The sequence below is a fragment of the Pygocentrus nattereri genome, chromosome 6, assembly GCF_015220715.1.
Source record: "Pygocentrus nattereri isolate fPygNat1 chromosome 6, fPygNat1.pri, whole genome shotgun sequence".
NCBI classification, from domain to species: domain Eukaryota; kingdom Metazoa; phylum Chordata; class Actinopteri; order Characiformes; family Serrasalmidae; genus Pygocentrus; species Pygocentrus nattereri.
Genome location: NC_051216.1, coordinates 26391829 through 26410005, shown reverse-complemented (window position 1 = coordinate 26410005; position 18177 = coordinate 26391829). Strand labels below are relative to the sequence as shown.

General features: G+C 41.0%; 1 protein-coding gene across 1 annotated transcript in view; it reads right to left on the bottom strand.

Annotated features, from left to right (window-relative positions):
• Window positions 1–18177, bottom strand: part of xpo4 (exportin 4) — a 40536-nt gene that overhangs the window by 8526 nt on the left and 13833 nt on the right. The window contains exons 7-13 of the mRNA XM_017704603.2: window positions 12187–12299; window positions 8123–8280; window positions 6746–6920; window positions 5272–5448; window positions 4903–5045; window positions 4674–4819; window positions 4225–4402 (exon numbers count right to left, since the gene is read on the bottom strand). Coding sequence (XP_017560092.1) covers window positions 4225–4402; window positions 4674–4819; window positions 4903–5045; window positions 5272–5448; window positions 6746–6920; window positions 8123–8280; window positions 12187–12299 — 1090 coding nt within the window. The remainder of the gene's footprint in view (window positions 1–4224; window positions 4403–4673; window positions 4820–4902; window positions 5046–5271; window positions 5449–6745; window positions 6921–8122; window positions 8281–12186; window positions 12300–18177) is intronic.

The following is an 18177-nucleotide window of genomic DNA, read 5'->3' as shown; positions in this document are numbered from 1 at the left end:
CTCATCTCCACCAATCATTTGAAACCAACTCTTAAGCTACAGTTATGCTGCCATTCCAGCAAAACCATCACTCAGTTAAACTGCATTTGATAATATGCACAATTAAAATAATATAATAATATAAAAACACAATTATGTTTGACAAAGTCCTCCTGCCATTTTATTAACTATTAAATAGCATATTACTGGGGCGCCTAAGTGGTGCAACCGTCTAAGCGTTGGCCCCATCATCAGGAGATTGCGAGTTCGATCCCTGGTAATGCCACAGCCATCCGTAGCCGGGTGTCCAAGAGAGCACAACTGGCCTCGCTCTCTCTGGGTGGGTAGAATGGCCCCCCCATCTCCTCCCATCACTCAATGCAGGCGTCTGTTAGCTGACGTAACAGATCTGGCGGTTCACGCTTTCCTCCAAGCGCATTCGGCTGTCCCATGACGTTGCGTGAGCGGCAGTTCAAAAAGAAGTGGTGGTTGGTTTCACAGGGCTCAGAGGAAGCCGGTGCCAGCCTTCACCCTCCTAGCACTGGTAGCAGAGTGTTATTGGGGGAATCCTAACTAGCAGGTGGAATTGGAGACAGCTAAATTGGGGATAAAAGTAGCCCATTATTTTCTTACAACTCAAACAAAAAAGAAAAACCTCAGACAGAAGTTTAACTTGGACATCATAGCTATCCTTGCTGATTCTTGCTTGTGTTGGAAACATTCCTCAGATTTTGGTCCATATTGACATGATAGCATCATGCAGTTGCTGCAGACTTGTCGATGACGCAAATCTCCCGTTCTACCACATCCCAAAGGTGCTCTACTGGATTGAGATCTGGTAACTGTGGAGGCCACTGGAGTACAGTGAACTCACTGTCATGTTCAAGAAACCAGTTTGAGATGATATGAGCTTTGTGACATGGTGCATTATCTTGCTGGAAGTAGCCATCAGAAGACGGGTACACTGTGGTCACAAAGGGATGGACATGGTCAGCAACAACACTTGGGTAAGCTGCGGCATTTAAACGATGCTCAATTGGTACAAAGGGGCCCAAAGTGTGGAAAGAAAATAATCACCCAAACCATTACACCACCACCACCAGCCTGAACCATTGATACAATGCAGGATAGATCCATGCTTTCATGTTGTTTACACCAAATTCTGACCCTACCATCTGAATGTCGCAGCTGAAATTGATACTCGGCAGACCAGGCAACATTTTTCCAATCTTCTATTGTCCAATTTCGGTGAGCCCATGCAAATTGTAGTCCCAGTTTCCTGTTCTTAGCTGACAGGAGTGGCACCTGGTGTGGTCTTCTGCTGCTGTAGCCCATCTTCTTCAAGGTTTGACGTGTTGTGCATTCAAAGATGGTATTCTGCATTCCCTGGTTGTAACAATTGGTTATTTCAGTTACTGTTGCTTTTCTATCATCTCAAACCCATCTGCCCATTCTCCTCTGAGCTCTCACATCAACAAGGCATTTTCGTCCACACAACTGCTGCTCACTGGATATTTTCTTTTTATATTTTTTTTTTCTTATTTTTTATACATATATATTTTTTCTTTTTCAGCCCGTTCTCTGTAAACCCTAGAGGTGGTTGTCCATGAAAATCACAGTAGATCAGCAGTTTCTGAAATACCCAGAACAGCCCATCTGGCACCAACAACCACGCCAAATTCAAAGTCACTTAAATCACCTTTCTACCCCATTCTGATGCTCAGTTTGCACTTCAGCAAGTTGTCTTGACCACCTCTACATGCCTAAATGCATTGAGTTGTGGCCATGTGATTGGCTGAGTAGCTATTTGTGTTAACAAGCAATTGAACTGTTTTAAATGATATCACATTTTGTCACAACACTTTTCTGAGCATATCATATTTTTAGTATTGTTAGGACAGTGACTAACTGCATAACTTAAGGAGAGTACAAGTCCTGTTCAACTGGATTTAGTGCAGATTAGCATGTGAAATACTGAATAAAAATATGCACCAAGTTTGATAGTATGTTTTGAATTTGGCACCACTGGTACTTGTTTGTCCATTTCACCTTATCAGAAAAAATAAATATTGTGTTATTGCAATGTAATATCACTGTTCTTTAAGAAATTTTTACAATATCACCCACTCTCATTTTCTCTCTTTTTTTAAACCCGAATTGGATTTTTAAAAAAAAATTATATTATATTATATTATATTTTATATATATATATATATATATATATATATATATATATATATATATATATATATATATATATATATATATAAAAGTTAGTGTGCAATATATTTTGCAAAAACAACTTTAAACAGAAAAAAAAAATCCAAAGTGCAGGACTAAACCTGTCAAAGTACAATTCAAATCAAGTTTAAAAATGTAATTATCTATATTGCATAATTACCATAATACAATTATGTAATTACATTTCAACTATTTCACTGTCCAGATTTGTTCAAATGTAACATCATTCATTCAACCATCTCCCTTAACACAAACAAACCCTCTCTGCCCTCCATTCACAAACTTCTTTCTGTCCCCTGCTTGTAGCTCTGAGTAGCACCTGGCCTGGCTCTAATTGAATAATGTGTGGGGTGTGGCATTAAAGCCTTGGCTGGCGCCAGGCACGGGCTGCTGTTTGCATGGCTGCTCTGGCTGGTGCAAGGCCAGGACATTCCCCACTGGGCAAAGAAGCTGTGGCTACCAGGGAGGATCACACACTCCGCGCTGCACCACGCCTGCACACACAGGACCCATTTCCCTCAGCTAGACTTTGAACGCGGCAAATCTCAAGTAACCAGAGGCTTATAGCATACTTTACAGGCCGCTTCTGTGGACCACAAAGTCAAGCGAAGAGCCAGCCGTACAATCCCACTGCACAACAGCTGATCACTAGAGACTCTGTCTGGCATGAAAATAGCATTCATCTGACATTACAGAGATAGTTAAGCTGCTGACAGCTACACACCGGTTGCACTTAAGTCAGGTCACAATATGAGCATTTAAGCTCTACGCACATACACACACCACATTGGTCTACACACTGAAGAAAACACAACTTCTTAAAAATCTTCATTCAGCCTGGAAGACATAAGTGCCTGATGCCCAATCTAGACATCAAGTACTCAAACTTTCCTTGAGAATGTAGAGCCGGTTAGAATCTGCCAAATCAAAGTAATTATTTATAAGGCGAGCCATACACACATTTCTCATGTTTTTTGAAGCATGACATGATGTGTGTGCAAAAAGAATTATATTGCGTTTCATGGTTGTATCTTCAAAATATCATGGAATATTTTTAACAGAACCAAATAAAAAAATAAAAAATGTCTGGAAGTTTGTCTGATATTATGCATTTTTTAAATCAGTATGCAACGTTCAAGAGTTTCATGGTCAAATTAATTTTTTTATAACTAATTTTAATATTTTCAATGGCTTTTTAAGTTAATTTATTTTTCTTAACACATGAAGCTTATACTGTGTCGGCTACAGAAAAACATGAAAAACTAATAAAGTTGCGACATAAACAACAGCATTATTTGCTCTGTAACAAAGACACAGACATCAGGGTCACACTAAAACAAACTGGCCAAAATAAAAATAAAAGCTTGAGACGCCCTCACACAGCAATCACTGAAGGCCAGAACAGCCTGTTCAATTTTGCAGCCATGTTGAGAAGACACTGCCCTGACTGAGGATCGGACTCTGGCTCAAACTGATAGAGCAAAATCGATGTCATTGGAAAAATACAAGAGTCGTGTTTACACCTGCTCAGGAGGGAAGGGTCTGTCTACAGACTGCAACTCAAGGATGAAACGTGTAGGGACAAAACTGCTCTAGCGGTTGATCAATCAGAACAGACTGGGCAAGTCGACCAATCAGAGCTCACTGGGCTCATCATGAGGCCAGGTTTAAAGACACAGGCACTCTAACAGAGCATATCAAACAGAGTGAATAGAGATGTACAGCAGGAGAAAAAATGTGTTTTCGGAAACAGTGAAGCATGCAAATCTGTTCTAGTAGATCCCAAAAATAAAATTATGGGCACTGAAAAGGAGCATAATGGGTCCCCTCTAATGTATTTATTTCATAGGGAGTGTTGTCTCACGCCCTCTATCAAATTTTATGATTAACATGCATATCTTAATGTCACTAGTATCTCATTTTCAAGTTCTCTCATGCTCTAAGAACCAATCAGAGCTCACTGGGCTCATCAGGAGGCCAGGTTTATACTTGCAATCTTTTCACCTGATGACAGAGTCCGTCCTGTTGCAACCTGGGATCGAGGTGGCTTTTTCTCCAGGTGAGCCGAGGATCTGTAGGGTGGTGTTGATGTCCACTTCTGTGGAGTGCTTTATGGAATACTCCATTACTTCAGATGGAATCAGTGGTGTCTCACCCTGGGGGTCATCCGCTAAGAGGTAACCTGTCCAAACACCCAAAAAGGGAGACTTTTTTTTTTTCCCCCCCATACAACCACCTGAACATTACCAATCCTTTATAAAGCTAGACTTGGTGATCAAAGTGTTGACTTGAGTTTTACTAATCAAAACATTGAGCTCAAAAGCAGAAAAACAAATTTATATAATTTCAACAGTAAAGCAACTGAAAATACACACACACACACACACACACACACACACACACACACCTAAAATGAATTCTTTTCTACTTTGGATTTTTTTCTTAAAACTAACCTGAGACTAATATGAGCCAATGAATGTCTTCATAGAGGTCGTCTAGTACTTTCCGGTCGACTGAGTCAGGAGCTGAGGAGGCCATGAGGTGCTGCTGGTGTCTCTGGAGCTGCCCATGAAGCCGTGTGACCCTGTCTTCCAGTAAGCTAACAGCAACACACACCAGTGGTTAAAGCTGACTTCTTCATATAACATATTCTAAAGGTGTTGAGCACATATGTGTTTATACCTTGTGAGCAAAGGGATACAGTGTTCTGCTGCAATTCGCCCCAACATGCCAATACTGGCTAACTGATCTGAAAACAGTTCTCTGTCATCCTCCTGCAACTCGTTTATCTCCTCCTCGTCATGAGATGCCACACCATTTGCAGTCTACAGATTTAAATAAAAAAGAGAAAAAAAAAAAAAAAAAGTCACAAATGGGAGATGCTTATAGTAAAACTGATGGGGGAGATGGTCACCGGCATCTGACAGATTTGCATGTGGAAAGAGATAACATGCATATTTCAGTGGAAATATCTGAAAGGAACAGTCAAAAGACAAATGGAAAAATGGTTTTATATGTAGTTTGTGGACAGATGTGTGGAGTTGCTCTGACCAGGTTTCTGGTGCCATCAGGGGCTGCAAGGTGGCACTGAATGTAGGAGTTGAAGACCTGCACAGCCGGCTGGACGAAGCAGCCACGAGGAAAGTGCTCATCCTCCTGCACCAACGTCAGCCACGATTCCAGCAGCTTGTCATATGCCTCCATATATACCATGTCATCCTTATCCAGCTGTACAAAATGAAGGATGATTTTAAAGGACAACTCATACTTTGAGTTGAGCACTTTTGAGTATACTTTATAAGAAAATGCACATTTATACCCCATATCAAAGTGTAAGAGCTAGGGGAATACAGCAAAAATGTCCATAGTCAACATTTTCCCCTTAAAACACAAGTACAGGGGGCATGCCTATACGTCACTGTTACGTTTAGTAACACATCAATAAAAATAATCCTTTATAATGCACTTAACATTGGGACCATGCTATAAAAGGTACATCCTTGTCAATACACAGAAAATTCTGCCAAGTGCATACAAGCTCTGCTACATGGCTCTACCTACAGGCAGGCAATGGAAGACAGGTTACTGTCTGACTAATTTCTATGTGAGCCTGTTACTGAGGAAGAGTTTTCACAGACTACTGCTGAAGCATTTTTCAGCATCAGGCTAAAAATTTGTGGGTTTTGGCAAAGCACTAAGGAATGCAGGCCCAGTATTTGAGTAAACTTACTATTTGATTATTCTTCTGTAATTTCTATAATTTTTATACTGGTGTGTGGGGAGGCAGGGCTTGGTGGCAAAGAGAGCATGTTAAAATATTTTTAACGCCAAATAAGAGTTGCACTGTGGAGAAAAAAAAAAAAAAAAAAAAAAAAAAAAAAAAAAAAAAAAAAAAAAAAAAGAACCCCGGTAAGAAACCAGTATGATTTCTGCCATTTAATCTGTTAATCACGCAATTCGCCATTACTGTGATAGCGTTTATTTGCTATTTAAAGAATGTGACTTAATTTCTAAGAACTACCTTTTGAACAAGTAAACCCATGATCAGGAAAAGTTACACCTTAGTCATGCTTTAACGTTACTGTTTAAACAAATTAACGATAAGCTTAAATGATACCAACTGTGCTTTGAATGAGCTGACATGCTCACACACACAGTGCATCTAAGAAGAAAATAAGCCTGGTCTGTTTTATAAAGTCAAACAGTGAAGCTAAATACTATCAGCTATGCAAGTAATTAATAAATCTTCTCAATTAAAACGGATGTGTTGGTGTAGGAAAAACACAAATGAGCAAGGCAGGGGGACCAGGGAAAGCAAGCACTGAAATCATATTTACAAGCCAAGTCAAACAGCAGTCCACTGGATGTGGATATTTTAATTTTATAGCACAGTGAAACTGCTATGATGCTCCTTGTGACTCTAGAATAATTGCAGGATACAGTATTACTAGACTTCCACAGTAAAGTGTGAACAGCCCTTAAGGTTTATACAGATAAATACATTTAGTCAAACTCTTTTACTCACCACCTCCTCAAGGGCAGCACTGCGGCCAAAGGAACAGGTGAGCAGTGTGAGGCAGTTTATGAAGGAGGAGAAGAGCTCGCTAGGGAGAGCTGTAAGAACGCTTCGGGGGAAAGTGGTGATCAGATTACTGATGATATTGGAGATGCCTACAGCCTCAGAGTCTTCAATCTCAATCCTTTAAAAAGACAAAAATGGTATTATCTCCCGACAATTATCCATCAGCACAGTCAGTATGAATACACAAAAAACAACCATCAAAACACTGTGGAAAGTCCACACAGCCTGCCTTATTTATCATCACCTCATCCCAAAATTTACCCCTACTAAAATCATGCTGCAAAAACTGAACAAGAGAAATGCATGGGTTCCATCACAAAGTTGCAATGTCCAATAAGCTGGTCATGATCATTCAACTGTTGCGTTTGATCTTCTAGAATCAAATTAGTAACCACCTTGCCTTTCCTAAAGGTTACAGCTAATATTAGATTGGTAGAACAATACGTTCACATGATATGCTCATACAAAATTCAAGGCCAGTGGTGTAGTTTTTCTAGTCCACAAAGCTCTTCTAAAATCTGCCCTAGAGGCTGGAAACCTTGAGTGAACCAGCAATAACTCCAGGAAAAGCTTTAATCAAGAGAAGTTCAATCCATATTTATTTAAATTCCAGTGTTTTCAAGTCTATATGCAAATGGTCACAGAGTCAAGGAAATATCTGGAACAATTATCACTTTAAACGTACACAGCACGCTGCTGGAACACCACCTGGATTCTCGGAATGCTTCCCCTCAGGAGCGCTGGAGGAGCACTCAAGGTCTGCTTCCCTTATGCTCCCTACTGAGGTTCTAACCTATATCAGATGGATTTAAATTGCAAGCAGAACAGTTCAATCACGACAGATTGGCGGACCTGCCGCATGGTTTTCCGATGATGCAACTGGAAAAAAGCTCCAAGAATAGGTGATTACAGAGCGGTGAGAGAGGCAGAGAGGGAAAGGGAGGGATAGAGACAGAGAAAGACCCTAATGACTCCACCTACATCGCATTGAATTTCAGAAGAGGGGCTGCATGTGTCATTTTAAAATGACAAAGCTGTCTTTCTGTATTTAATATCAAACCTCAGACACCTCTACAACATGCCTAAGTGAGAACACCATGTCACTTTTAACACCCAAGTACATGAGTCTCCAGATCGTGGTTTCACAGTTTCTCAGATGTTCTACAATTAGATAAGGGGGTACTTCAACTGCACAAAGCAGATGCATCTTTCATTTATCATTCAAAATCATTCATTCGTTTAACAGCGAAAAACTTGATAAGAATACATTTGTACTAGAACAGCATGAGGTACAGGCATTATAATCAGCTTCTCACTCACCCGTTGATCATGCTGAGCAGCCCTTCTAGCATGTGGGCCAAGTAGCTGACCTGAGCAGTCTCGTCAGGAAAGATGGGCCCGTGCATGGAGGCCAGCTGGGCCAGGCACTGCAGCGAGTCCTGGGCCATGTCCGAGTCTTCCCGGATCTTCCGGTGTACCTGTGGAAGCCACAGAGAGAGACTGTCTATGAATCAGAACACAAACAAATTGCATATCCTGGGTCATAAGCAAGCAAATTTTATATGAGCAACCAGTTCATCCATAATATGAAATCTATCTACATGTGAGGTCTTATACTGGACAATGTGACTCAAGAAAATTAACATGTCATGAACTTCAAACATTCCACTAAAAACAAGTCTTCAATTTAAAAAAAAAACTAAACAAAGAATGTTCTTGCCCCACCAAGAGCCTGAAACCTCCTACATCAGGAGGCAATGATATTCAAGACAGTGCAATGGAGGACACAAGACAGCAACAAAGTGAATGAACGTGTGAGGGTACATAGTCCCTTTAGGTCTTTTCTGTAGTAATACAGCCAAACAGGCCCCCTCATAGAGTCCAGCAGGAACTGCAGACGGGCTCACTGGCAGCTGACCAAACACACGGCTGGGGAGCCCTCACAGTCTTTCTGAATTATGCAGAGAAGCCTCTCTCTCCCTCTTGCTCACACACATTCTTCCCTCTACACTAGCCTGTCTCCTCCTTTCACCCTTGCTCGCACATATGAATCTGTCTTTGATTTTGCAGCTCATGCAAGTATAAGAAGGCTTTGAAAAGTTAACAGGTATGAAGCAGGGAAATTGAAAGGACTGCTCACCTTTAGCTGAGGTGTCAGCAAAAAAAGCGAAACTTACGTCCTTATGGTCACTTTCCAGATACAAAAAAAAAAAAAAAAAAAAAAAAAAAAAAAAAGCAAAGCAAGAATGCCACCACAATCCCATTCAAAGCATAAGTCAGTAACAAAAAAAAAAAAAAAAAAAAGCCAAAACCCAGTAAAGTTGGGACAAGCACGGGATGCCTGGCCTTAGTGGCACGGCACCATGGCTAACGGCGTGTGTGTGTGTGTGTAGTCCAGACTAGTCTCCTGCTCTCCCCGACCAGAAGCACATGTGGTTCCACTGCAGAGCGGATGTTTGGCACATAGTCCTCTTCCCTGCTCACTGCCTCTCTCTTTTTCCCGGCTCAATCTCTTGCTTTCGCTTGCTCACAGTCACATACTGTGTCCAAACATTCTGGCAAGATGCAAAAAGGAAAAGACAGAAATGCCGGTGTATTAAGGCTGGGTCTAGAGTCTCAACCCAGCCACTACTTTCCATCTTCTCCAGCTAGACAGATGATCCACCACCTCGGGACTAACTCACTCTCTCTTATATGCTGTAATATAGGCCAGGACTACTGGAGACCTGAGCTCTTTCCACAGTGTGATATCATTCTGAGCTGAGAAAGAAGGGAGGGAGGACATGAAGTGGGAGGAGGGGATTGAGAGGTAGATGAGACACAGACAGAATAAGACAGAGCTAAACAGAGAGCACGCAAGTGAGAGAGGCCAGCGCAAGGCCAAAGTTACGTTAGCAGCACGCTCTGTAAAAACAGCTGCGCCGAAGAACATCCACACGACGCAAACTATTCCAACTGCCTCAAGTCCAGCTATAGTTAGAGACTGGCAAGGGGGCATATGAGAGAGAGAGAGAGAGAGAGAGAGAGAGAGAGAGAGAGAGAGAGAGAGAGAGAGAGAGAGAGAGAGAGAGAGAGAGAGAGAGAGAGAGAGAGAGAGAGAGAGAGAGAGAGAGAGAGAGAGAGAGAAATATTTTTAGGAGGAAGACAAAGCCTTGTGTGTCTCCTAGGCAGATCAGATATTCTCCTGCCTTTTGTTCTTGGTCACTTCATCTCTCCATTAGTTTTCACTCAGGCCCAGTTACTAACGCAAACGGCAATCATTAGTATAACATCAGGCCAAATCTTCCGTAACAACTGCTCAATGCGTTTAGATCCTAAACATAAAACACATGATGGGACAGAACACAAAGTGATTCAGTTCCAACACTAACCACCTGTATTTGAGGTGAAGATTAAACAAAAAAAAACAAAAAATAAAAATAAATAATAATAATAATAATAATAATAATATCACAACCACATAACCACCATTAGTCAACTACATGTATGTGTCTTATTAATATATATATATAAATATATGGTGCAGAAGGAGAGGATTGTGTAGGCATGAGTTTGTAAAAACCTAAACCAGAAACAAAAACACTCCTCAGAGTTGGCTTTGAGTAGGAAAATGTTGGCATAGCCACGGCTTTATTAGGTGTGAAGAAAAGAGAGTGGATTTATTTTAGCCTGCGTTTCATTCTCTGACTCTCATCTCTTTCCAAACCTCCAGGGGACAAGGGGGAGCCTCACGTCTGCCTGCTCGAGACCCTGACCGACAGGCCGAGGGATTAGTGGCTGTTAACACAGACTCCTAATCCAGGGCCATGATCTAATCCAGCTACTCGACCACAGTCACTTCTGACCCCTGCAGCGCATGGCTGCATGCCTCACCTGCCCCAAACACAGCTGAGAAGTGAGGGCAAGCAGCTGATGGGTCCAAACACACACTCAAAAAAAAAAAAAAACCACACTACACACCAAGACAGCTGACTACACTTCAACCCAACAAAAACAATCTCCCCACCCATCGTAAATGCAATCAAATGCCACCCAGACAAAGCCAAAATTCACAATAAGCCCTTACATGTCCATGGTAGCATGATGACAAGATACGTCAAACTCAAATACCAACAGCAGAGCATAAATTCCACAATGCTGCAACAGGCTTTAAACAGGTTACCCCACGATACTTAATGATCCTGTTGACCCATCTTGACCCTGGGGGTGAGCAGAGTGACCTTCCAACAGTCCCACTTAAAAGACAGGAGCAGTGTTAATCAGGAGCCTCTGGTTAACAGCTGCAACTCAGAGGTGATGCATGATAACACAGTGACACCCTGGCAGCTCGTAGACACAATTCTTCAGGAGCACGTAAGGAAAGAAAAGCAGAATCCGTTGGTACTAATGGAGAAAGTAGAGCAGTATCTGGCAGCAGATGGTACAAGGAGACTATGCATATGTAATGGAAGAAAGTGGAGCAGTATTTGGCAGCTACGCTCTGCACGGTGAAGGAAAGTTGACCGATTTGTTCCACACATCAGGATTCCTTTTTGATCAGCCAAGGCTGCCTATGGTTTCTACCCTAAAACAGCTATCCTAAAACTCTCATAATTTCACAATCTCATTTAGTTTGATAGGTCTGGCAACTTCATCACAGTGAGTGGTTTCCTCATTATGTTTTCATTCAGAGATCTCCACATTCTCTGGGCAGCTAACTTCTCAAACTACATATAACTGTTCAACCATCCAACAAGAGTAGCCCAGTCTTTCTCCTCAAAAATATTTGTTCTAGTTTCTCATTTTTCTTAGTGATATCACATTGTTATCCTACTCTCCGAACTGCATGAAGAGCCAGGTGTAAAACACTACGATGAGATCACTAAAAGCACATTCAGATGTTGCCAGAGACGAATCTTGACCACATTACAGGGGAGCATAATGGAATGTTTTCTATATTAACATAAAATTATGTACGTGGAAATGTGTCTGCTGAATGCTTTAAAGAGAGAGGACAAGCAAAGAATGCTAGATACGCAAGGGTGGATACACTCTGGGCCGATGCAAGTGTCCAAACCAAGCTTGTCAATTTCTATCATAACTGGAAAACGCAAAGTATGGAAATGATGCATGAGGTGATGCAAGTTTTTTTTTTTTTTAATTAAAAACAGAGGACATAAAACTAGAGCTCTTCTAGTCACACTGGGGAGGTAATTTATGTACAAGTGTAAACTGGATCTATACATCTAGTATATCATAACTAAAGCATCCAGTTAAATTCTCTCTTTACTGTCTGAATACACCTACAAAAATATCTTAAGGTTCCTCTACAGGCCAATCAACTGACAACAGAATCAGAGGGAAAACAGGAGTGAAAACCACACACACACAGATTCTGTACTCACAGTAAAGAAGAGGTCCATCACTCGGTTGTCTAGAAGGGCTTCCCTCCATGACTCAGTAGGCTTCAGCATGACGTTCTGAGTAGCTTCGAACACAGCAATGTAGTGTCTGCCCAGTGACATCTCAGTTAAGGTCAGCAGCAGCATCATGCAGACAGGCACCGATGCTAAAACAACAACTTTCCTCTCTTCTAACCTCAATAGTTTTGCCTTCAGTACCTCTCAAATGTTTGTTCTGTCTTTAGCAATTCCTCCCTTTTTGCAGTGGAAAGTTGCTATAGTTTCACTCCCACTTTCCTCTGCCTCCTTCTGTCCCTCACAGAGTGTTACTGCAGTTAAGCCCAACTGTCCCCTCCCATCTCATCTGAACCTCAAGGTCACCCACTTAACAGCTCACTGAGAAGAAAGAAAAAGAAAGACAGAAAGAAAGACAGAGAGAGCATGAGCAACAGAAAGTCAAGAATGAGAGAGAGAGAGACTCCCACAGGAATGTGTGATCAAGGCCAGTTACCGGCAAAGGCCAAACATTCTTCTGGGCTGGACCTAGAGTCACTCCCTGCAGACAGACATAAGCACACATGCAGGCACCCAGACTAAAACAAATTCATCACATCATAAGTAGGGTTGTATCTCAAAAGTCGACCTAACTGCCATCTTTTTCCTTACATATCTACCTTAACAGGTACTGTTAGCGCACCTGAATTTGAATGTAGCAAACACACAGCGCTTGATACGTTTCTAGGCATTATAAGCACAAGTCTAGAGTGTTTATTTTTTTAATCAGAAACTTTACCAAACTAAAAGGCCCACAATACCAAAAGCAGAATTTTCACCCCTTGTTTAAATCTACTGTTCACTAAGCAGACCACACACTTTAAATATGTGGAAACTAAGTTGCAAAACAAGCTGTTTTGAATTTACTGGTTTTGTAATGTGATGAAGCTAATTTACATACATCTGCATTCCACCCCTTCATGCTGTTTCAGGGCAGCCTTTAAAAAAAAAAAAAAAAAAAAAAAAAAAAAAAAAAAAAAAAAAAAAAACACAACACACACACACACACACACACACACACACACACACACACACACACACACACACACACACACACACACACACACACCACCAAGTTATAAAACAGCACAGCCAACGGAGGTCATTTTCATATGAGTCTTACAGTGTGCATGACATTTTTTTCTGTATTTTTTTTTTATTTTATAAAGTTAATATACAAGTTTAATGTAGTGTGTAAACACTTACAAGTTTCAAAGCATGCTTTTCACTCCCCAGCTTATACAGAGCCCATATGCATAAACCAAGTTGCAAAAACAGTGAATCTTGAATTAATTGTTTTCGCAAGGTCATGAAAACCAATATATCCATACCTACCTGCCTATTTAGCCTACAGCAGTTTGGTGTGTCCCATTAATTTTGAAACTATAAAGAGCGTTTTAGCCTGGATTGCTTTTTGAAGTCTTAAAGGCACAGTAATGGACAGCCTGCTTAACTCTAAGGAACAAAGAGATGTTGGAAAATAAACTTAAAAAAAGGATTAGGAACAATCATTATGAGAAAATGATGGGCCTCTGGAAAACTGCACAAATATTAGCAGGGAAAAAAAAAGAAAACTTATGGGACCCTTTACAGCAAACAATTTATGCATAAATCCATGTAAAAGTCACACAATAATTCATTATTATTCCCACCCGTATAAATGCACATCTGCTACAAAAATAGTGTAACAAGCTGTGTTGTAATTCAAAATACACTGGACAATAATACAACACATGCACTGACACACAAAGACAGCTGCCAGTTGAAGAACAATTACCAAGTTAGTTGTTACTAAATCAGAGAGACACACTGAGTGTGAGTGAGAGATGAACACGTGTGTGCACACCCCTCTTTCTCACCCCCCACCGTTAAACAGACCTGGCTTTATGGCCTTTTAAAAATAGCTCTGGTGCTGCAGAACTCTGTGTGACCCGAGTTAAGGAGGGGAATGAGAGCGGAGGCCACTCAGGGAGGAGAAGTGAGCTTGGAGCTGATGCCTGACCACCAGCAGCAGCCTGGAGCCACTCAGACACATATACACAGCACCACTACGTCCTGTACAAGAACAGGGGAGACAGACAAGCACTAACAAACCACTCAGAGGTTAGCTGCACTGGGACACAGGGACGAGCTTTTAAAAAGGATGAGAAGATCCCTTAGAGTGGAAAAGCTCAAATGTTTAAAAGGTATGGAGAGTAGTATGTACACACACACACACACACACACACACACACACACACACACACACATAAGATTCTGAAAACAGTAAATATATTCATCTTTTTCCTTAATATTGATTTTAGCCATATTAAGTGCGCTCTAATACTCTCTCTTTTGAACTAAATAAGCAACTGTACACACACACATTGCCTCAGCTCTCCTTCACTTGCCCTGCTCTGTTCAGAATGTAATAGTGCATTAACGCAAATCCATATTATAAAGACTGGCTTTATAAATATTTATTTCCCACAGCAGCACCTGGGTTCATAAAAATGGTGAATGTGCCAGAAAAGAAAAGCCATTTGAATAACTAATTTATTGAGTATTATGGAATATTTCTCATAACCTTAATGTTTCATCTACAGCTGTCAAGTGTTCATGTGAGCCATCACAAGCCCACACACACACACACACACACACACAGGCATGGAAGTGGGAAACTTCAGTATCAGAGAGGGATATGCAATGCACACATTTGCTCCAGCAGAATTTTTATCTGCTCCCATATGTCCTGGTGGGAACATTACTACTGGTCTCATGCTTGGCATTTACAACTAATAACATGTATCAGCACGAAGGCCTGGCAGTCAAAGCAGCTTTTCAATCCACCACTTCCTTTTCCCACTTGTTTGACAGCCCAATCACAAATCATTTAGACAATAAAGTTAACTTCTGAACAAGACACTGACTAAATGAGGGAAACGAGCACAGAAACAGAAAGGAGAACTCTGGACAAGTTCTACATCACAAAATCACCAAGTTTAAAAACCAATTAATGTGAGCTAGTAATGAAAAAGATCACCACAGAAAAGAAACAGTAGGACAATGTTAAGAATACATTTTGCCATCTCTCATTACATCAGAGGGGGCTTGGAGATTCATGACACTTATTTGCAGCAGGAAATGTCAACGCTGAGCATAAGCACAGTCATACAACCTCATACCTCAAAGCCGCTAGCTGCTGAACAGACAACTCTAAGTTTAAATGAAAGGATATGAAAAAGGGTGTGGAGCTAGAGTACATGCAGGGTGTAGATACTGTGGAAGATGCTTAAGTTGTTCACTTACTGACAATAAAAAAAAAAAAAAAAGATTAAAAAAGGTACTGTAGGTTATGCGACATCGGTTTAAGGCTGCAAGGTTGGAGAAGGGGCGGTGTGTGAAAGTAGATAAAAAAGGACAAAAGTCTGATTTACAGGGCCTGATTTATAGTCTACAGACATATGACTGTACAACAATATTTACAGACTAAACGGTGCAAGACCAGAGAGAGTACTTGAATGTGTAGGCGGTTTTAGACAAAGGTCTGAATTCACCAAGCAAGATTACCTCTCCTACCAAACACTGGATAAGCAAAGTGGTGTCAAAGCGGATACCCACAGAAGAAGCCACAACAGAACTAGTGTGCAACTATGATGAGGAGAAAGTGGGAGAGATATATTTTGAGGATGTATAATGTGTTAAATACAAACTCTCTTATCTAGCAGTAGGAGTGGTGTGGGACTGGGCTGAAGAGGAAGTATGTGGTTACTTTGGTGGGTAATTAAGTTCACGCTGAATATGGGCTCTAGGAAAGATTAAGTGTTGCAAACACTAAGGGAGCATTTAGTTCGCATAATGGTTATAAGAGTGCAGAGTGGGGCTCAAGGCCAGATAGTCAAGATATATGTGCAGGCCACTGAGGGGGAGGGGGTTAAATATCACATCCTTCCCTTTAAAACTCTCAATGGTCCGGCATGTGCACTGGAACACTACAGGAATGCCCTTTCCTCCCCCACTTTACACACTAGCCTCTGCCCCCATCAACCAAGGACAGATGTGCTGTTTTTTATTTAAAAAAAAAAAAAAAAAAAAAAAAAAAAAAGTCAAATAAATAAATAAAACAAACAAAAATCTTTAGTATTAAAAGTGAATTAGAGGACTCAATTTCAGTTGTCTCAACGCCCCAACCGGAGTACCTGATCAGATCAAGGTCCTGTCGTGACCTGCTTTAAAAGTGGCTGTTGCTGTAGGCCTATAGATCACTACTTTGGTTCATTACTTCATGAATTATGCAGGGAAATTAATAGGAAACACGGAGCAAGCCAGCTTATAGCCAATGGCTAGCTGGCTTCCATTTGTAAGCATACTGCCATATTTGAGTGGGGATTAAAAAATAAATAAATCTGATCGATAGTATAGACATTATGGCCTACTTGAAAGTGCCCATGGAAGCACAGCCTAAAGCAGGGGTCAGCAACCCAAATGTTAAGAAGAACCATCAGGTCCTTTCAACAAACATAAAACCACCTTGGACAGCTAAGCATTTTATTTCCATTTTAACACCTAGGCTGTAAATATATTTCAGCATGCGCCAATTAAGATTAAGTGACCCTCATTCATCCCACAACGGAGAAATTTCACCTCCGCATTTAACCCATCCATGAAGTGAAACACAACACACTCTAGTGAGCGCACGCGCACATACACACACACACACAGGGGCAGTGAGCACACTTGCCCGGAGCGGTGGGCAGCCCAATCCGCAGTGCCCTGGGGGTTAGGCGTCTTGCTCAAGGACACCTCAGTCATGTGCTGTCGGCTCTGGGGATCGAACCGGCAACCTTCCAGTCACAAGGCTGGTTCCCTAACCTCCAGCCCATGAATGGCCCTAGCCAATGCATTAGCATAGGCTAAAATATGCAATATTAGTGAAAAGCAGACATACTTTGCTCTACTTTAAGCTTCAGCTCAGCTATAGCCACTTTCCTCACATCTCTGGCAGGAAACCTTTTTGCAAAAGTGGAATGATTTCTTGTAAAATGTCTCTCTATGTTCAACTTTTTACAAGGCTGAAGTCAGCCTCTCACTTGAATTTTCCCATTCCACCTTAAATGGTGCCTGAGGCACCAGAATATAACTGCTGCACCATTTAAGGTGGAATGGCAGAATTTGAACAAGAAGCTGGAGAATTGAGGAGCTGCTTCACGACTTTAGTGTCTGACAGATTCCCTCTGCAAATTAAACATATCAGAAAACCAGCTGTAGTGTTTGTGAAAGCAATTAAGTACATCTATCTCCAAATGACTGATGTTCGTCTTTACTCTTTGTCTTTTCGTTATCTGTTAGCTAGGAGAGACTGTTGACTCTACTGCTGTATAACCAGCAGTCTGTGAGTCAACGTGCAGGGTTAAATGGTGAATTAGCAGATATAGGCCACATTAACTACAGCGTTTCAGACCATTTACAGTTAAACTTGTGCTAAAATGATCAGCAGAGCTTTATTTTACTACAAAAGATTGTTTTTTGATTTTTACCTAAAAACCTAATTCTGCTGTGGAGCCGCAACAGGGCAGTAAAAGAGCAGCATGAAGCCCCAGAGCCACATGTTGCCAACCCCTGGCCTATAGATTTACATTGAAGCTGGACAATGGCAGATTCAAAACATACTGTTTACCGGCACCAAGATCAATGAGTGATTTTATATGCACCCAATAATTTAATCATAATCAGATTTCTTCAGTTATCTTACTCTGATTTCTTTCATATTTCTCGGTCTACACATATGAAAAAATGAACCACAGTAGCAGAAATAAACATGCAGTGATCAACACCGCAGCACTGAAACCAACTACATACATGAAGAAATGAAGGATTTAGATATTAATGCTATAGAAGATTCATGTTCATATTTTCAGGTAAATCGGTGTGATGTTTAAAAAAAACTGCAGAATGAAGATT